Source organism: Lycium barbarum, chromosome 9, assembly GCF_019175385.1.
Source record: "Lycium barbarum isolate Lr01 chromosome 9, ASM1917538v2, whole genome shotgun sequence".
NCBI classification, from domain to species: Eukaryota; Viridiplantae; Streptophyta; class Magnoliopsida; order Solanales; family Solanaceae; genus Lycium; species Lycium barbarum.
In genome coordinates, this window is record NC_083345.1 from 21,171,573 (window position 1) to 21,193,955 (window position 22,383).

At 36.3% G+C, this 22,383-nt stretch overlaps 1 protein-coding gene across 1 annotated transcript; it reads left to right on the forward strand.

Moving 5' to 3' along the window:
- The first annotated feature begins 19,635 nt into the window (after positions 1-19,635).
- Positions 19,636-21,268, forward strand: LOC132610527 (anthocyanidin-3-O-glucoside rhamnosyltransferase). The gene has a single exon (XM_060324848.1). It carries the CDS (start codon positions 19,699-19,701, stop codon positions 21,112-21,114), a length of 1,416 nt encoding a protein of 471 aa, XP_060180831.1. The 5' UTR covers positions 19,636-19,698; the 3' UTR covers positions 21,115-21,268.
- The last annotated feature ends 1,115 nt before the right edge of the window (positions 21,269-22,383 follow it).

The window sequence follows — 22,383 nt, forward strand, 5'->3', positions numbered from 1 at the left end:
ATTTGTGTGCTGCCATGACTTCGACTCTACTTATTCAATATCTTTTCTCCTGCTTGCTTAGAAGCTGTTGAATAGCTATAGGCAGTTCCTGATTAAATTAAAGCCACTAAATTGCGAATAGATTGCTCCGCTCGATAAATGTCTTGTGGAGTATTGAATTGATGTCCCTTGCCTTTTTTTAAAAAAAAAAAAAAACTGCTGTAGTTTTCAGCCAGCTTCAACTGGCTTCATCTCTGTATGGACTCCTTCATTGGTGCTCATATTTTCTTTTCTTTTGCTGAGCCATTTGAATTATAATAGAATAGAATATTGAGATTGCTTATCAGGGAAAACAAAACTGTTGTTTGCGCACCTTTGTTGATCATCAATCCCTGATGAAGGTTCTGTTTTGCCTTGCTTCATGTTTGAATCTTCTCTTTGGAACAAATAATGCTAATCTGCCGTGCTCCCTATCTGCTGGGTTGTTTTGTTTGTTGTTTGGGAACTATGATTGTGATCATAATAGCTTAATTAGCCGGTTGGAATACTTCCAATGCACCTACAGTTGTTTATATATCTATGTATACATGAGATATACTAAAATATACGTGACATATACGTATAATCGGCTGCTTCATTTTTTCGTTCTATCTCGCGTGTTTGAATCCGTTTATGGTTCGTATACTAATCTTTTCCTTTTCATTTTATGCATGAACATCGCACACGGGTCTCTCGGACTCATCATCTCCCGCATTTGGTGTTGGGCCATAGCCCAACGGGATCTTCTCCTTTCCTATCCTCTGTCCACAGCAAGAAAAAACAAAAAATGAAATCTGGGCCGAGGCCCAGCCATCAGCAAATCGTAACAGTCCAAGGAGATGGGTTGGGCCCATCTCCGTTATATCTATTCCATCATCCTTTTTATTTTGTTCTTTTATGTGCATTTAACGCGTATTGTATGATTAACATTGTGTTTGCTAATTTAGATAAACTTTAGTAACATTGGGGATTTCAGTTTAGTTGTGGGTAGTTAATTCAAAGAGAAAACTAACAATTAGCTCCATTAGTTTATGTCGAAATTATTTATTAATATTTATCTTTTAGAATAATTGATTTTCAAAGTATCATGACTATATACTTTTGACTAAGGGAACCAAATTATACTTTTCTATTTTAGAAATTTTTAAAACGCTCCAAATCTTACACTAGGTTAGCTTATTCTAAGAAACAAAAAGCAAACTAACTCAACGAACAACTCTTTCACCTTAGATTATTTCCAACACTTAAGCAAATCCATATTGAAATACATATTTGTCTAGAATAATCTTTAAAAACTTTTTTTTTATTTAAATAACTCTTTTAAATTTTAGTCATTTCCTCCATATACGAACATTACATATCCCGCTTTCCTTTTAGTTTATTTTTAACTAAACTCTTTTATGCGATTACTATTTTCTATAAGTATTACTTTAAATAACGCTATTATACTTTCGTCTTAAACTCTAACAACATTTATAAATCGTATTTCAAAATAGCATTAAAAGCACTCTTTTATACGAATTATCATTATTTTTATAAGTTCTATTTTAAATAGCATCCTTACATATTTATCTATAACTTTGGCCATACTTATAAAATTACTTTCCTTTTTCCTGTAATATTATATTTACATTTAGCCTAATTAATCATAAGTCCGGTCGGTTAACCATTGTTAATGGGTCTTAAAGGATGCCTAATACCTTCCCTTTAGACTAATTGAACCCTTACCTAGAATCTTAAGTTTCGCAGACCTTAAACAGAGTTAACTTTAAACATAACTTTAATAAACTTTAGGTGTCCTAATTCACCATAAGTAATTAGGTGGCGACTCCTTAAAAACAACAAACAAAAAAACAGGAATCTCCAATACGTCGTACTTCTAATTTTAACCTCCGGGTAAAAAATGGGGTGTGACAGCTTGGCGACTCCGCTGGGGATGTACTTAGGTTCTAACCATAACGGACTTAGTTTAAGTAGGCTTTGTGTGCTTATTTTGAAATCGCTTTATTTATTTGTTAATTATTTTTTTACATGCTATTAATTGTTTGTTCGATATAAACTGTTTATTTGATATAAACTGTTTGTCTGATATAAACTGTTTATGTGTTAGTGCTTTGATAAAACTGTCATTCCGTTCATATTTCCTCCACTTCTGGAAAACTCACACATATTCACACACTTAAAACGGCTTCGCGGTTCGCGCCCGTTCACTACTAAATTACCCCTTTAGTTGGATTGATCTTGTGGATTTAGTCGATCAGCGGTGCAGTCGACGGCCACGGACTTTCCACTCCCAAGTTGTCCGCTTGGGGGAACCTTGTGTCGTAAGAAGCCAACTATTAGTCAGCCTAAGATAGAGCTAAACCAACACACTTTATTAAGAGCATACGTTTCATGACCTAGGAGGTTTAATACCCTTGGTGTATTAAATCCATTAGATGACTTTACCCAAACGTCCGAGTGGGTTCACGACCCCGAGTGACACCAATCATACCTTATATGCATGTTTGAAGGATAACTGTGCCTAAATATTGACTATTTGCTCTAATTAATTAAACTTTAGGAAGTAAGGAATGACTAACGTTTCTATGACAGGTATGCATTTGCATCGGAGTACAACAAATGACGAAGATCAAAGGCATCACAAATGAAGCTAGAAGTTAGGCATAAAAATTTTATTTACTTTATTTAGATTAGGAAACACTTTATGTTGTATTCATTTGACATGTAATAAATATTACATTATTTTTTACTTTTGAGAAATAGAATCTGTTTAATTAATCAAAGCAACGGAATGACATATTATGGCACACTTTATCCTTTAAACAACGTTAGGCCCACCTCTGGCGCAAAGAGGTCACATGCATATTAGGACGTGCTAGTTGTTTTGATATAATCGTTTACATTTGTTTGACAACTTGTTTGACTCTACTTGATAAATTATTCGCTACATGCCTTACTCGACTTTACGTGACCATGACTTTACCTAGATATGTTCATGAGATTAACATCGTTTATACTGTATGTCTATTTTATCTTATTCCCGAACAGAGAGTTGATTCGTGTTGACGCTCGATGGCCGACCATCCTTACATCACGAGGTCAAAGACGTCATCGTTACCTGAACGTAGTTGGGCTGTCCAAGGAAATGAAATTACTATGTCTGATCCGGCCGCATCTGTTCCAACTGGTGTAGAAAACCTCGTGATCGCTAGCGATCCGCCTGAAACTTCCGAACATGGAACTATTCAACGGGATGAACATATCGCCCGCCTGACTCAAGAAATTGAGAATCTACGTGGAGAACTAAATCGGGTTAGGGACTTGACCAATTTATCCATCACACTCCAAAATTCACCTCCTGAACCTAGAAATACTGCACCAGACCCACCTCGTTTCCCATCACTCGAATCCCCAGTTCCTGAGCATTTTCCTCCCCAAAACAATGCACCTACCAACAACAACTTACCTCCGATCACCCCCGCAAATCCACCAAATCCATCATCCCTCTATACCCCTCCACAAAGTCAACCACCCACTTACACTAGCTATACTCTTCCACAAAATCAACCACCCACCTACACTACCTATGCTACTCATAATCCACCACCCGTCAACCCCCCAAGTCAATCGCCAGTTCGCACTCCCTATGCTCCTTTACCCACCAACACCAATCCACTACCCACAACCATTCATCTAAACCCACCAAATCAACCACCTATAAACACTACTTATAACACACCACCACCGGTCCAGAACACCCCCATCGCCCAAACTTATCCAACCCAGCATATACACGGGGCACACTTTGCCACCCCTAATGCACAATATGTTCCTCCAGTATACGCCACAGAAACACAAGCCTTTACCAATCCAGTAACGGTCAGGTTCCAACCCGAAGTAGATCAGTACGAAGAAATGGAAAAGGATGCAAAGGCAGGGGCAGATAACATGTTGCTAAAAGAGATCCACAGTCTCAAAGAAGCAATGAGAAACCTTCAAGTTGCTAGGGGAACTAAGAGTGTAGAATATGAAGATCTCTGTGTTCAACCTGACGTCGATTTACCCGTAGGCTACAAACCGCCGAAATTTGATACATTCAATGGAACAGGCGACCCTCATACACACTTAAGGGCTTATTGTGACAAACTGGTTGGAGTGGGCAGAGACCAGAGCATAAGGATGAAGCTCTTCATAAGAAGCTTATCTGGCGAAGCACTTACTTGGTATACACAACAGGACGTCCGTAAATGGCGTGGTTGGAGTGACATGGCGCAAGACTTTATGGACAGGTTCAGTTTTAACACCGATATCACACCAGATAGAGTTTACATGACTAAGTTAACCAGGAAGTCAACTGAGACGTTCCGCGAATATGCGTTACGTTGGAGGTCAGAAGCAGCCAGGGTTCAACCTCCGATGAATGATAGGGAAATGACTGCTACCTTCATTGAATGCCAGGCTGGCATATTTTACGAGAAAATGATAGGTATGATGGGACAAAAATTCACAGAAATTGTTCGAATGGGAGAAGCACTGGAAGAAGGAATCAAATCGGGGAAAATTCAGGATCTTATTGCTTTACAAGCAATGAACAAAGCTATACAATCTGGTTCTATCAACGGGATTAAAAAGAAGAAGGAAGATGTCGCTGCAGTCATGAACGCTCAAGGACATGAGCCGAGCCAAGCCATTCCATACTTTAACCACCCACAACAAACTTTCCACCCTTACCACTACCCTGAACCCTACCAAGCTCCACTACCTCCTTACCCCGTTTACAACACCCAAGCAAACTACTACCAACCCCGAGCACCTCCGCATCAAAACCCACGCCCGTATCAACCCAACCAAGCTCCAACTTACCAAAATCGACCACATACTATACCTAGAGCTCGTCCAAACCCTGACACCAAAAACACCCGCAATTACACTCAGATCGCTGAACCCTTGGCTCAATTGTTCGAAAGAATGAAAGCAGCAGGCATAATACAACCGATTGAAGGAAAAATTCCCGAGCCTATCCCAAAATGGTTTGATGGTTCCAAAAGCTGCGCATACCACTCTGGAGTTGTTGGGCACGCCACTGAAGATTGCTATGGGCTTAAAAACAAAATCGAAGCCCTGATTAAGGAAGGAGTAATTCAGCTCGCTGAAGCTAAGCCCAATGTGGTCAACAATCCTTTGCCTGCTCACGGAAATACCAAGATTTAGAGGAGTCCAGTGCGGAAAGAGTCAGATCAACAACTTTGTCGCTCTCGTGGGAACAATCCAATACAACTACTCGCAACACCAAGGCACTGACAATATGGGGCGCCGAACCAGGAAAGACTCTGAAGAATTGGACTTGTACTCCGTCCTCGATCCGTCGGGAGCCTTGGTAGCATGAACATGTAGTGAACTTGTTTTCTTTTATTGATGCTTGAACCGTACTCAAAATTTTGTTTGTTTTGCTTCACCTTGTGGAAGCTTGAATTGCAAAACTATGAATGCATTTCTGATTTTTCTTAATCATCTACTTTCTACTTTATTTATCAGAACTGTCAACTCTACGATTGTGACATGAAATGTACGAATAGACAACACACATTCCGAGAGAGTAACAAAGAAACTAGGGGGACAAGACAAGATTCCACTCACAAGAATTGAAATAGCCGATAGGTGATAACATAAGCCTAAAAGCTAGCAATTCAAGAAGAAATCAAAGTACGACATTAGGTTAGACAACCTAGTTTGCAACCTTTCCTTTAGTTGCGAACTACGCTTGACCTGATTCCTCGGTGGATACGTAGGCAGCCCACATAGGGACTCGGTCATACTAGGTTAGAATTTTTCCCATTGGCATGCATACGAACTACGCTGACCTGATTCTTTTGGTGGGATACGTAGGCAGCCCACAAAGGGTTCGGTTGCTTTACAACAACAACAAAAAAAAAAAAAAAAAAAAAAAAAAAACCAAAAAATATCTTATCCGTACGAACTACGTTCCGACCTGATTCCCGTGGTGGGATACGTAGGCAGCCCACATAAGGTTCGGTTACGCTATAACAGAAAAATCAAAGAAAACCACACAGGGCCTGATTCCCTCGGCGGGATTCGTACACTATCAACATATAGATCCGTCACACCTAGATAAAATCCAACAAATCTTTTACCATTTATATAACAGAACTACGCTGACCTGATTCCCTTGGTGGGATACGTAGGCAATCCACATCGGGTTCGGTCCCTTTATTAGAAACCTCAGACCACTTTATGTATTTTACGAACTACGTTCTGACCTGATTCCTTGGCGGATACGTAGGCAACCTATATAAGGTTCGGTCACACCACAACATAAATTTAGCACACCCTTCTGAACCCAAAACTGGGGCATGTTTTGGAAAAGATATAGACAAAAGAACGGTTGGACATCGACAAGATTAAGGCTATCAGACAGGAAGTATTATAGACCAATTACTTTAGAAGCGTCACAATCTAAAGTTGGCAGAATATTTTACAACTTACATATGTATACGTTTACATATATATCTTTCCTTACATACATACATTTACATATACATATTTCACAACCTATATACATATAGTCACATTTCCTTATACATATACCTACATATCTACCTTTCAAATCAAATACTTTCTTGCAATTGATTCACTACTATTCACCTACCGAGGCTTGAACGGAGATCACAAGATCCAAACAAACAAGACGAATGGAGCGCCAACCACGTCAAGCTTCGAGTCAACATGAATCAACTTCCCCCCTCCCAAACTAAGAATTTTTCTTTGAGTGCAGGAATTAAAAGACCGCGAGATCAACAGTCAAGTCTATCACGACCGAAAAGCATCATCTGGCTCAATATGGCCTCGCCTCAAAAGCCAAACGGCTTCATTTCTAAACTCTATCTTTAATTTTATTTTATCAGAACAACTTTATGACTTCATTAACGAATATACCTGTTTTGTAGGTTAAAGACAAATCAAATCAGGATTACGCGTCATTGATTCAGCCTGTTGTGATAGCGTCGACTTCATCAGCCAAACGGCTATGCTATCACTTTACTACATACTTTATTACCTTCTTTATCTGTTTTAACCATTTTGCCTGAACTTTACAGGAATCAACATTAAGTCTCCGAAGACAACCGGAGGGATTTATCATCAAATCTCCGAAGACAACCGGAGACATCACATGGCTATACAGCCTCATATGCATAAGCCAGATGGCTACACTATGACTTTACCCTCTATTTTATCATTTGTTCTACCAACTTTTACCACTTTACCCTGAACTTTACAGGAATTATCATTGAGTCCCCGAAGACAACCGGAGACACAACATCAAGTCCCCGAAGACAACCGGAGACATAGCATCAAGTCCCCGAAGACAACCGGGGGCGTCATTCGGCTATACAGCCTCATATGCATAAGCCAGACGGCTACACTATGACTTTACTCTCTACTTTATCATTCACTTTACCAACTTTAACGACTTTACCCTGAACTTTACAGGGATTATCATTGGAGCCTCCGAAGACAACCGGAGACATCATCCACTTTACAACTTTATCCTGGACTTTACGGGAATCATCATCAAATCTCTGAAGACAACCAGAGACATCGCATGGCCACACGGCCTCATACGCATAAGCCAGACGGCTACACTTTGACTTTACTCTCTACTTTATCATTTACTTTACCAACTTTAACAATTTTACCCTGAACTTTACAGGAATTATCATTGAGCCTCCGAAGACAACCGGAGACATCGTTTGGCTATACAACCTCATCAGCATATCATTGAGTCCCGACAACCATCGGAGACATCACCCGGCTACACGGCCTCACTTGCATAAGCCAAACGGCTACACACTTATTTTTCTCCTTACTTCATTCCTTTATTTCATCATCTACCTTACCGCTTTAATGAATTTACCTTAAAATTTGCAGATATCATTTATCATCGAGTCCCGGAAGACAGCCGGAGACCTTATCACTATCATCTGCAAATGCAACGGGAAATATTGTCACACCCTCAGCATACGCATCACACATTCATTCAAGTCCCTGAAGACAATCAGTGACAACATTAGCCACACGGCTTCACCTTCGTCCTCACACTCCTATTTACTATCATTTTAAATTATTTATAACTTTACACTTTCAACTTTATTACTAATTTGGACGTGAATTTCAGTTTGGACAGAAAGTACAACCTGCAGAGACGCAACACAACGTGGAACTTTATCTTACGCAGTGAACTGGGGAAAACTTGCTGAAGAGGAATATCAAACTCATAAGCAAGGGTCACGAATCTACTCTCGAACTCAATTCCGCCTATGTCCACAAACACGTGATACGTGGGTTAATTTCTCTTTCACATCCTCCGCTAAAACTCTACTAAATCTACTCTTTTCACAATCTCATATTCCTTTCTACACCCCAGCGTCTCCATAACTCAACACTGGGGCATCTTTGAAGAATTCACATCGTGCCTTGTAGAGTCCTACTTAAAGGTGTGTTGCGCGCCACATTTATAATTAGGAGGCTATAAGCATGTGTTCCATTCTTGAACGCTCTCGTCACCTGTCCACAACCCCTACAAGATTATGAATCCACAAAAACTTTCGAACTACACATGGCCTGATCCTCGTGCAGCCCGAGGTATGTAGGCAACTCGAAACCGAGATTCGGTCATAATTTTCCATAATTCCTTCGGTCCTCATAATATTTACCATCAATTTTCCTAAATCGTACTTTCTTATAAATTCATATTCGTTGGTCCAAACAAAATTGGCTACTACGTCAACTTCTTCGCCCGAAGATTCTTACATCATCTCCGGTCGAAGAGGGGCATCTGTTGACACCCAATTTTGTCCCTCTCCTATTTAATTTACCCGGTTTTCTAAATTTACTGACGAGCTAAATACTTTATTTTCACTACTATTATTTTCGCTACTTTTATTTTTTAACATTATAAGTATTACTTTATCACAGATTTTAAACGGTTAGTCATCGTTTCATTTTTTTCGGGTGGACTCGTTAAAATTAATTACAAGACAACATTTTCTAAAATCCTTATTTTTCTACATATTAATTACTATTTATCTTCACATAATAAATATTGTACTAGTTACTGAATTAGAAGCCTGAAAATAATTAAAATAGCGGAAGAAGGACCAACAATTTTCAGCCAAATTAATGGCCCAAAATACAAATGTAATATTATTTCCCTACCCGAATAAGCAACCCACATTTTTAATATCCAATCCACATTTATATCAGCCCATATTTAAATTAATAGGCCAGCCCAAAACGGACCAGCCCAAACAATTCCGCGACCCGACCAGCCCAACCCCTTCACTTTTCTACCCTAATCCCTCATGCTCCTCTTTTTCTCTTCTCAATCTCTTCCGCCTCCATCTCCCTTCCTCCATTTTCTCCTTCTTTTTCGCCTTCTTCTTCTCCTCCATTCCCGCTTCTTCTTTCCGCCTCTTCATCTCTCTTTCTTCCTTTTCCCCCTTTCCTCCGCCTCCACTCACCCGACACCACTCCCACTCGTCGCTGTCCCCCACTCTCTGTCCACGCTCCTCTCTTTCTCAAACCACACGAAGCCCTATAAATCTAGGACGAATTGTTCTGAAAAAAGGGGGGAGATTTTACCACATTCAACATTTGGACCCTTCCGTTACTTTAGATTTCGAATCTGTTCAAATCCCAGTGTGTTTCGAATCATTCTTTCACTTACATTCAGGATTATTTAAAAAATCAAACCAAACTTCTCTTTGAAGAGAGTAATCGATTCCATCAAAATTTTCGATTTGGAAGACTATTTTCGGGTTCGAGTTCATCGCATTCGAGTGTAGATTCGAGACCCCGACGACCTCAGTTCACTGCGCGCAAAGCAGGTCAGTGCCACCCTCCTCTTTTTCCCTTTGGTTTCGATCTAACTCTTATCTGTGTCGGTGATTTTTTTTGGTTGCATGATTAAAGTGTTTTTAGTTTCAAGTTGGATGTTGCGATAAAATTCTGTATATCCGAGGTCATAAAGATAGGAAGCTACATTTTTTTCGTTTAATAATGGTTGCTGCTCATTTAGCGCATTCAGTGTTTCATCTGAAAATATGGCTTGAATCTCTATCGGGTATTCATATGAGTCGATTCTCTGAAGTTAGTTAGTCCTAGTTAATTTTATTCAATGAATTTCATGCCCGCTTGGTGTGCTAGTCGTGTCACTTGATTGATAATTGATTTAGATTGGGCGTCAAATCCGTTCATATGTTTGATTAGGAATCTCTGTTTAATGTTAATCTATAGCTATATGCTCAGTTTCAAGCATGCTTATTGTTGAAGTATGGTTCGATGCATTAGATGTCAACTGGTAATAATAGTCTTAAAATCATGTTATTAACCAATACGCTCAGGTTTAGATGACTTCTTGATAACGATTGGTTCTAATATTTGATATGCTTAACATCAGGATCTGTTTAAAAGAGTAGCATAATTTCCTTGTTCAAAGTTCAGAAATCAGCCCAGTTATGTGTTTATTGTCCAGATTCTGTTCGGTTTAATGACCATGCTTAAGTTTAGTTTAATGGCATCATCTGCTTAGTGTGATATTCTTGATTTGCTTAGCCTGATTATCGTATGGCTCAGTCTCATTTAGTCATCTTTGTTCTGAGAATGATATTAGTCTCTTGCTCAAAGTCTAATGCACATAAGGTCAGAACCCAATTAGTGTGTCCGAGACCCAGTTTCCATTACTTTTGAAATAATATGGGTTTCTGTCTAGGCTGTTTGCTCTATATGTTGCATGAAAGATCAGTCCGCTCCCAAATTAAGCCTGTTTGCTTTCATCATGGTAGGTGTGCCCTGTTGTTTTTTTTAGTACTGTTTATATGTGGTCATCGAGTGTTAACTCCTTAGCATGATTCAGCTGGCTGTTTATGCCCTTATCGTCTGGGCTTCTCTAGAGACTGTCCAGTGATATACCAGATATACAGGGTATATTCACTACCACACACTCTTTAAAAAAAAAAAAATGTACATGAGTTTAGTATATAAACTATGCTGATAATATCTGGGTCGGGACTAAATGTTAATGCATCCCATGTTATAAATCTTCTCAAACTGTTCTTTTTTTGCTTTCTCTGAACAATAAGTTGCTGAACTTTCTGCTCAATTTTCATGATTGTGGGTTGTTTCACCTATATTCCAGTCCCTCCTCTTTGTTTTCCCTTTCATCCTCTTGAATGCTATATGTTAATTAACCTATCCTAATTATAGCAATCTATCATGTATGTTATGTTTACCTCCTTGCTGCATTATGCTGTTTCCAGATATTTGTGTGCTGCCATGACTTCGACTCTACTTATTCAATATCTTTTCTCCTGCTTGCTTAGAAGCTGTTGAATAGCTATAGGCAGTTCCTGATTAAATTAAAGCCACTAAATTGCGAATAGATTGCTCCGCTCGATAAATGTCTTGTGGAGTATTGAATTGATGTCCCTTGCCTTTTTTTAAAAAAAAAAAAAACTGCTGTAGTTTTCAGCCAGCTTCAACTGGCTTCATCTCTGTATGGACTCCTTCATTGGTGCTCATATTTTCTTTTCTTTTGCTGAGCCATTTGAATTATAATAGAATAGAATATTGAGATTGCTTATCAGGGAAAACAAAACTGTTGTTTGCGCACCTTTGTTGATCATCAATCCCTGATGAAGGTTCTGTTTTGCCTTGCTTCATGTTTGAATCTTCTCTTTGGAACAAATAATGCTAATCTGCCGTGCTCCCTATCTGCTGGGTTGTTTTGTTTGTTGTTTGGGAACTATGATTGTGATCATAATAGCTTAATTAGCCGGTTGGAATACTTCCAATGCACCTACAGTTGTTTATATATCTATGTATACATGAGATATACTAAAATATACGTGACATATACGTATAATCGGCTGCTTCATTTTTTCGTTCTATCTCGCGTGTTTGAATCCGTTTATGGTTCGTATACTAATCTTTTCCTTTTCATTTTATGCATGAACATCGCACACGGGTCTCTCGGACTCATCATCTCCCGCATTTGGTGTTGGGCCATAGCCCAACGGGATCTTCTCCTTTCCTATCCTCTGTCCACAGCAAGAAAAAACAAAAAATGAAATCTGGGCCGAGGCCCAGCCATCAGCAAATCGTAACAGTCCAAGGAGATGGGTTGGGCCCATCTCCGTTATATCTATTCCATCATCCTTTTTATTTTGTTCTTTTATGTGCATTTAACGCGTATTGTATGATTAACATTGTGTTTGCTAATTTAGATAAACTTTAGTAACATTGGGGATTTCAGTTTAGTTGTGGGTAGTTAATTCAAAGAGAAAACTAACAATTAGCTCCATTAGTTTATGTCGAAATTATTTATTAATATTTATCTTTTAGAATAATTGATTTTCAAAGTATCATGACTATATACTTTTGACTAAGGGAACCAAATTATACTTTTCTATTTTAGAAATTTTTAAAACGCTCCAAATCTTACACTAGGTTAGCTTATTCTAAGAAACAAAAAGCAAACTAACTCAACGAACAACTCTTTCACCTTAGATTATTTCCAACACTTAAGCAAATCCATATTGAAATACATATTTGTCTAGAATAATCTTTAAAAACTTTTTTTTTATTTAAATAACTCTTTTAAATTTTAGTCATTTCCTCCATATACGAACATTACATATCCCGCTTTCCTTTTAGTTTATTTTTAACTAAACTCTTTTATGCGATTACTATTTTCTATAAGTATTACTTTAAATAACGCTATTATACTTTCGTCTTAAACTCTAACAACATTTATAAATCGTATTTCAAAATAGCATTAAAAGCACTCTTTTATACGAATTATCATTATTTTTATAAGTTCTATTTTAAATAGCATCCTTACATATTTATCTATAACTTTGGCCATACTTATAAAATTACTTTCCTTTTTCCTGTAATATTATATTTACATTTAGCCTAATTAATCATAAGTCCGGTCGGTTAACCATTGTTAATGGGTCTTAAAGGATGCCTAATACCTTCCCTTTAGACTAATTGAACCCTTACCTAGAATCTTAAGTTTCGCAGACCTTAAACAGAGTTAACTTTAAACATAACTTTAATAAACTTTAGGTGTCCTAATTCACCATAAGTAATTAGGTGGCGACTCCTTAAAAACAACAAACAAAAAAACAGGAATCTCCAATACGTCGTACTTCTAATTTTAACCTCCGGGTAAAAAATGGGGTGTGACAAAGAGAATCAAGAACCATGTTGAAAGTGGCTTTCCACTTGTACTCGAAAATGGACGAAAATCCATCGTCAAGACGAAATGTAAATCCAAAGTCAAGATGGGCAAGATCCGAATCGAGGGGCATGCCAATATCGATGACTAGTCACCATAACAAGAAGGACAAAGTCCCAACAAGAATGCAAAATGATCAAGCAATTCGTACAAGTGGGCGATTTAGCAAAAGTCTTGCAATACTTGAGACAATAACCATATAATAATATAAGATGAAGAGTAAAGAAATAACTCATCAAGATACTTCAAAATTCCAGAAAAATAAAGATATTTTAAGTTCAAGTTTATACACAAACCTTGGCGTTTTACCACACAACAAGTTCTACCACAACTCGAGGAGTTCAAATCATCTACGCCATAGACCAATCAAAGTCCACTTCGTCAAATAATTCCTCTTAGCTTGTACAAGAGCATATATACCTTAAATACACAAATAAATATCTACTTAAGTTCAAAAGTCCCAGCACATCACAACTAAACACGAAATCAACGAAAATCAGCCCAAACTATCAAAACAGAAATTCTGGACAGCGCTACCGTCTTGTATTGTTGCTCCGTTTCGAAGGGGTAAATGGAAAAACTGGACTTTGTGTCCTCAATGAAAGTTGTAGATATATGTCTTAGGGTCTCATAGAAATTCGAATCACCCCTACAGCAATTTTGTACAAAAAGATATGCTCAAAATACTAACAGCAGTCCATGTAGAATGTTCAAAACAGAAATCTGGACAGCACCTCCCCCTGCACTTCATCACCCCTTTTCGGGTAGCTAAAGGCAAAACTGGGTTTTACAGCCTTGATGAAAGTTTTAGGTCTATGAAATAGATTTCCAGAACATCTTGAAGCTCTCAAAACGGAGCTGTATACAAGGAGTTATGCTAAAAATTCTAACAGCAGTCCCAATCCAAAAACGGGTTTGCAAAACAAAAATCTGGGCAGCAACTCCCTTGATATTCCAGCCCACAAAACAATTCAAAACAACCACCAACCAGTCCCAAAATATTATCATAAAACAGCCACACAAAAATCATATCAAACAGCCCCAAAATATTATCACAAAACAGCCATAAAAATCATACAAAACAGCCCAGTATACGCTTTGTATACGATATTTTCATACACTTTATTCTCCCAATTTCGAAAACAGCAACTTATCAACAACATCAACAATCATTGTACATCATAACTCAACCAATTCCACCCATTTAAATCCAACAAAACAGCCCCCAATTCATAAATTGCAATAAGGCAACAAACGAGTTTATAATGTCATTTTCTCCGTTCTAATCCATTAAAACTCCAAATAAACACTTTAATAACATAAAATAAATCTTATACATACCTTAGCAGTAGCTCAACCACGAAAATATCCTTCCCCAAGGTCAATATTTAGCTTAAAATGACGATGACAACTCGTACTACACTTTTCTCTTCACGAGCTTTGGGATTCGGAGCTCCGATTTTGATCAAATCTTGGTTTTTTTCTCTCTACTCTCTTCTCTCTCTTTCTCTAGGAGGTTCTGGAAAATCTTGGTCTGTAAATGAAGAAGGGAGCTGAAAATATCCCTTAATGGGCTAAGGGGTTGGGCCTGACCCGACTTGGAATCGGGTTGGGTCGAATTTTGCTGTCCAGCTTGACCTTTCTGCATTAAAACGTCCATAACTCTTTATCCAGATGTCACCTATAAGCCCATAATATATGGTTGGAAAGGTATTTCAATTATCTACAACTTTCATTTTATGAGTTTTCCCAAATTCTCAAATTCGGATGGGGTTACGACCTCCCGAAGTCAGGTCACCCGAAACATAACTAAAAAAAATATTTTTTTTTCTTCTAAAAATTTGAGGTGTTACTTTCAAAAAAGAAAATTTTGGGGTGTTACATACTCCATCCGTTCCGTTTCACTTGAGCCTAGTTGACTTGACAGTCCTCTTAAAAAATTATTTATTATGGGTTTGTTTTACTAAATTATCCTTATTATTATGATTTGCAAATATAAATTTGACTGCTTTTGTTTTATATAGTTAGTTAATGATAAGGGTAAATTAGAAGAAAATAATAAACCGCTCTTAATTTGTTAAAATGGATAAGTAAAAAGAAAAAACTATTTTCAGTAGAAGGATCAAGTAAAATGAAAATGAGGAAGTACCGGGCAGTATGATGAGTGTAAAGAGTTACCAAATATAGAAAGTGACATTCCTTTTTTAAGCAGACTAAAAAAAAAGGTAAGATAAATAAATTAAAACGGAGGGAGTATTATTAACCCACACACATTCTTAATTGAAGTGAAATACAATGATTTGTTATGTTCACAAAACACATTTCTATCGACTAAAAGTGTCTAAATGATCATTAGAAAAATTAAAGAGATAAGGGTCAAAAACACACTTTAACTATCACTTTTTTTTTAGTCATACCTAAATTATCATAAGGTTGAGAAAACTACCTAAACTATCACTATCTAGTTTGAGAAACACACCTGAACTAAATGTATGAATTCACTCTCCAAAAGACAAGTGAAGCTGAAATTTTCTCAAAAAAATTGTCCATATGGCATAAGTAATGTTATGGTGGCACCTATATGGAAATAAAAAAATAATATTATTTATAAAAAAAAAATTGTATATATATTTTGTTTAAAAAAATACATTATTTTAAAAAAATAAAATCTGGATTTTTTTAAAAATAATAATTTTTGTAAAAAAATATCAAAAAATTTAGAAAATCAGAAAAAAAAATGATTTAAAAAATGGAAAAGTTGATTTTTTTTTAAAATGTGAAAACTAAATAATCATTTTTCTTATTTTTTTAAAAAAAAATAACGTTTCCATTTTTTTAACTATTTTTTTTTATTTTCTATAATTTTTGATATTTTTTTACAAAAATTATTATTCTTCAGTTTGTTTTTTAAAACAAATACTGTAGTTTTTTTTTAAAATTTTCATGTAGGTGTCATTGTGACATTATTTATCCACGTGGACAACACTTGGCAACATTTTTATATAAAATGGATAGTGTAGATCACATGTCATTCAAGAATAATTTGAGGTGTGTTTTGCAAACTAGATAGTGATAGTTTAGGTAGTTCTCTCAACTTTTTTGAACTTTCTAATAGTTTAGGTATGAAACTAAAAAAAATGATAGTTGAGATTTGTTTTTGACCCTTATCTCAAAATTAAAATATCTTTATAATTTTTATTCTTAAAAAAAGAATGTAATTGCGTCAGTCTTGGCAAATTCAGAAAGAGTTTAAATAATGAAGTCTTCACTTTATATATTTTATATCCAAGTGTGTTAGATAACTTAATTGATTTTAGGGAAAGGATAAAAAATATTCCTCTACTTTTTTTGAATGACTAAAAATATCCTCCGTTATAATTTTAAGTCATTTATGCTCCTGCCGTTATGAAAGTTAACAAATATATCCTTCATTTGACGAAAATTCTCAAATTGATTCAAATAACCCGATTTCACCAAAAATAACTCTACTCCCATATTTTACCCGTCCCGACCCGTCAGAACCAAGTTTTCATTATCTGATAATGGCAAAACAGAGCATAATACACTAAATGGGTGTGCTTTATATTTGATGTTAATAGATACCAAATTTCGGTTAAATAGCTTTATTTCCCTGGTAGCGTGAAAGCATGGTTAGGAAAATACATGGTTCCTTTAAATCTCTGTTAGTGGTCATTTGACGAATCAAGATTTCCATTTCTTTGTTGTAGATACCACGTTGTTAGGATACTACTATATATACTTGATAAATCAATAATATTGCTGTTTGCGTAGTGTGATTTATGCTCTGTTTGCCATTATCGGAGAAGGAAGACTTGGGTTATTTTAGGAGACGGGTTCGGGTGGATAAAATATGGGAGTGAGTTATTTTTTGTGAAATCGGGTTATTTGAATCAACTTGGGATTTCCGTCAAATGAAAGTTATATTTGTTAACTTTCATAACGAAAGGGGCATAAATGAACCAACATTGTAATGAAAGATATTTTTAGTCATTAAAACAAAGTAGAGAAATATTTTTGACCCTTTTCCCTCGATTTTATTTCTAAGATATAACCCCTTTTGAACTTGAGACCTCCGTTAGTAAGCTACCAAAAACAATTTATATTTATATATAATATAAAGCTAGACATAGACAAGATGATGTGACACATCTCAATGACTATCATTCATATTTATCTTTATTTGCCATTTTTCTTTACTTATTAACAAAAAAATTACTAATTAATTGGATTTAGCACAAACCTCATAAATTAAGTAGTCAAGTAATTATTAGGTTGCAATAATAAGCCCACGTACAACTTTGCAATAAAGCTCAATTAATTCTCTCATTCAACCCTCCTAGAACCGTACAAGCAATTTTGGGTTAGTCATATAGAGAATGACATTTTCCCTTTCCTATTTAAGAGCCCGTTTGGATTGGCTTACAGCTTAAAGTTGTTTGCAGCTTATAAGCTGAAAAAAATAAGTTGGGGTAGTCCAACTTATTTTTTTTGGCTTATAAGCTGTTTTCAGCTTATAAGCTGCTTTAGATAAACTAAGTCAAATGGGTCCAATTATTTTTTTGAGCTTATTTTAAGCATAAAATGACTTTAAGCTGGCCAGCCAAACACTCAAAAAAACTGAAAACAGCTTATAAGCCAACTTATAAGCCAATCCAAACGGGCTCTAAGTCCTGTTTAATGTCTTTAATGTGTCAATACACTCATAGAAGAATTTTAAGGGTCACATACAAAGAGAGCTATCTTTTGTAACCATATCTGTAGAAACATGTCAAATGTATACTTAAGTGGGCAATACCACAAGGAAAACAAAAGGGCTAAAACAACGAAGGGAAGCACAGATTTTTCTTGACTACTTGTTCTCTGTCTCTCTTTCTTCAAATTGGAGGAGGCTGAAAGCTTGATAAATAGGATGTTCTCCAACTCCCTTTCGACCAATGGTCGAATTTGGCCCAAAATGCTTAGATATTTCACTGAAATTTTCGGCAACATTTTCAATTGCTATAATGGATAATTGGGAGCATGAGTGAAAGCTTTTACTTGGATTTCTTTTTTGAGTGAGTTTTTTCTTGACAACTTTTGAGATTGTTATTATCCGTAAAGAAATGTATCATGGGCCGACATTTTAACTCAACCCCAAAAGATAGCTTATGAGAGGAGAATTGTCCAAGTGCATATAAGGAGTCCACCCATCCCTTGAACCACTGAAGCGAAATATTTTAACAATTACTACATCTGTTTGTTGTCGGGAATGAATATTCAAATACACTTTAACATATTGAAATACAGGATAGCTTTATAGCAGCTAAAGTTTTTAGGATCTTTTGTTTTGTAAGTAGTTCGTTATTTGAAGTTTACCACAGATTTGATATAAAGTCTCTTCTACTTGCTCAATTTTCTTCTATTGAGCTGTATGTTAAAAATTACCAATAAATGAGTTATGGAAACTTTTGTTTTCAGCTTTTTTCTTATTGTGTTACAGTGATTACTTCTCATATTCATTTTATCTAAAATTTAATTGTAGGTTTGGTTTAATTTTCAAAATTAAGTTTCGTGCTGAAATCATAAACTTGTACATTTGGAGTATTCTTTTCAAACAAAAAAATAAAGTTAATTTCACTTTTTACATAAAATACTTTTAGATTATTTTTAATATTGAGGTATTAGATAGATAAAAATTGAATCACAAGTTTATAGAGATTATTTATGATTGCGCAAAGCGCGGGCAAGTTTACTGGTTACTCTTCAAAGTGGCAGTCATTCACGAGTATCAAAGGTTATGTACTACTTTTTCCGTACATTTTTACTTGTTCTAGTAAATTAAAAATAGATGTCCACTTTTGCTTGTACAGTTTAAAAAATCAAGGAATAATTTACCATTTCATACTTATTTTATCCCCATTATTAATTATTGGATTGGAATTTAAGGGAATTATTAGTGTCTACCTAACTTCAAAAATATTTTAATTGATTTCAATTATTAGATTACATAGTAATAATTAAGAATAATATAGTAAAATTATTATTCTATTATGACTACGGTGTCAAGTCAATACAAGTAGGAAAGGCAATATGGAGTAATTACTACTAGTAACTAACTTTGTCGGTCAACAGAATATACCGGAAGTCTTTTGTTGGTTGACGGTTCGTCCACGAGGCCAATATGCAAATGCCTCATCACCTCACCATTCATCCTATCTACCATTCTACAATCCTCCTTTCTTCGTATGCCTTTACTTTCTCGTCTACTCCTATATATATATATGCAAGTTCTAATTGTCTGCATAGCTAACACACTAGAACACTCACTCTCTCAATATTAAACCAGAGAATCAAAAATGGAAAATGAGAACTCAAATGATGTTCTTCATATAGTTATGTTCCCTTTTTTTGCTTTTGGTCATATTAGTCCATTTGTTCAGCTTGCTAACAAGCTTTCCTCTCATGGTGTCAAAGTTTCTTTTTTCACTGCATCTGGCAATGCTAGCAGAGTCAAATCTATGCTGAATTCTGCTCCCACTACTCATATAGTCCCTCTTACTCTTCCTCAAGTTGAAGGTCTACCTCCTGGTGCAGAAAGTACTGCAGAATTGACACCAGTAACTGCTGAACTTCTCAAAGTTGCTTTAGACCAAATGCAACCACAAATCAAGTCTCTACTTTCCAATCTCAAACCCCATTTTGTTCTCTTTGATTTTGCTCAAGAATGGCTCCCTAAAATGGCTGATGAATTAGGGATCAAGACTGTTTTTTACTCTGTTTTTGTTGCACTTTCCACTGCTTTTCTTACTTGCCCTGCTAGAGTTCCTCAACCCAAGAAATATCCAACTCTTGAAGACATGAAGAAACCTCCACCTGGATTTCCTATCACCTCTGTCACCTCAGTCAAAACCTTTGAGGCTCAAGATTTTCTATATATTTTCAAGAGCTTCCATGGTGGTCCTACTGTATATGACCGTGTACTCTCAGGACTTAAGGGTTGCTCAGCTATACTAGCTAAGACTTGTTCTCAAATGGAGGGGCCTTATATAGAATACGTGAAATCGCAGTTCGATAAACCTGTTTTTCTAGTAGGACCAGTAGTTCCTGACCCACCTTCAGGAAAATTGGAAGAGAGATGGGCTAGTTGGTTAAACAAGTTTGAAGATGGAACAGTTATTTACTGTTCTTTTGGAAGTGAAACTTTCTTGAATGATGATCAGATCAAAGAACTGGCTTTAGGTTTGGAACAAACTGGGCTACCTTTCTTTCTGGTCTTAAATTTTCCTGCCAATGTCGATGTCCCAGCCGAACTAAACCGAGCTTTACCAGAAGGTTTTCTGGAGAGAGTGAAAGACAAGGGAATCATTCATTCAGGTTGGGTGCAGCAACAGAACATACTTGCTCATGCCAGTGTAGGTTGCTATGTATGCCATTCAGGGTTCAGTTCAGTGATAGAGGCACTAGTGAATGACTGTCAAGTTGTTATGTTGCCTCAGAAAGGTGATCAGTTCTTGAATGCAAAGCTGGTGAGTGGTGATATGAAAGCTGGGGTGGAGGTAAATAGGAGGGATGAAGATGGCTATTTTGGTAAAGAAGATATTAAAAAAGCTGTGGAGATGGTGATGGTGGAGGTTGACAAGCAGCCAGGTAAATTAATTAGAGCAAATCAGAAGAAATGGAAGGAGTTTTTGTTGAACAAGGATATCCAATGCAAGTTTATTGAGGGTTTAGTTAATGAAATGACAGCAATGGCTAAGGTCTCAAGTAACTAGGATATGTCAATGGTCATCTCATCTTTCAATAGTAGTATAGTTGGCATTATTACTATCAATAAAGCATTTCCCAATGTACCCGCTTTTTGTATTTTTATTTTTACTTTCATCAACAGAATGTCAACTTCTGACAATCAGATCACTTGACATAAAACTATTGATTAATTTTTTACTAAAACATTAATTTAAAATCTGAAAAAAGAGAGGAGAAAATAACCTGCTAATTATATAAATAACATAGAGAATGTTACAGGGTCACATATAACTTAAATTCTTTAAAGGGAAAAAGGGTAAAAAAATGCCCCTATGCTTTGGGAAAAGGGCTAAAAATATCCTCCATTACAAATTTGGATAAAAATTACCCCTCCCGTCATTAAAGTTTTCAAATATATCCCTATCTTAACCGAAATCCCCAACATAACCGATTTCATTTTTAAACCCGTTTCAATTAAACCCGACCCAACTACATAAAAAATGCATATGGGTTACCCGATCCTATGCTTAGGACTCGGGAACAAGTTGGTCGAATATGGGTTTTTTATGTAATTGAAGCGGGTTTAAAAATGAAATCGGGTTATGTTGGGAATTTCCTTTAAGATAAGGGTATATTTGAAAACTTTAATGACGGGAGGGGTATTTTTTACCCAAATTTGTAATAGAGTATATTTTTAGCCCTTTTCCCAAAGTAGAGGGGCATTTTTTACCCTTTTCCCTTCTTTAAATTCAACCCAAAATGGAGAAGGAAAGGCCAGAATAGGAAGATGGCTATTTTAGTCACTGTTATCAGCTTCTGAAGTCACAAATGTAGTGTTAATGAAACTATTGAACTAATATACTTGGCTACGAAATGCTATTAGCTTGTCAGATAAGGTCACATATCATTTCATTTCAAGTTTGTGGTCCAAATAGCCATATATGCTCAAATCAAACTGGTCTTTACTAGTAGATCTAAATAAAGACTGGGAGTTTAGTTCCTCTCTCCTCGCCTTCAATGCTTTACAAGAAGCTGAACCACATTCCAGCTTAATTCCCGTATATTACACCAAGCCACAGATGGGCCATGAATCATGTACCTTTAGAAGAAAAATCTTCTAAAGTTTAAAATAGGGCTTGTGATGGTCCTCATAAGAAAATTTTAATTTTTATGTGGGCAATAACATTTACAGACTAAAATTGTATTCCCGATAAATTACATATTTACTTACACCACAAAGATAGAGGTAAGGTCTGCGTACATCCTACCCTCCCCAGACCCCACTTGTGAAATTA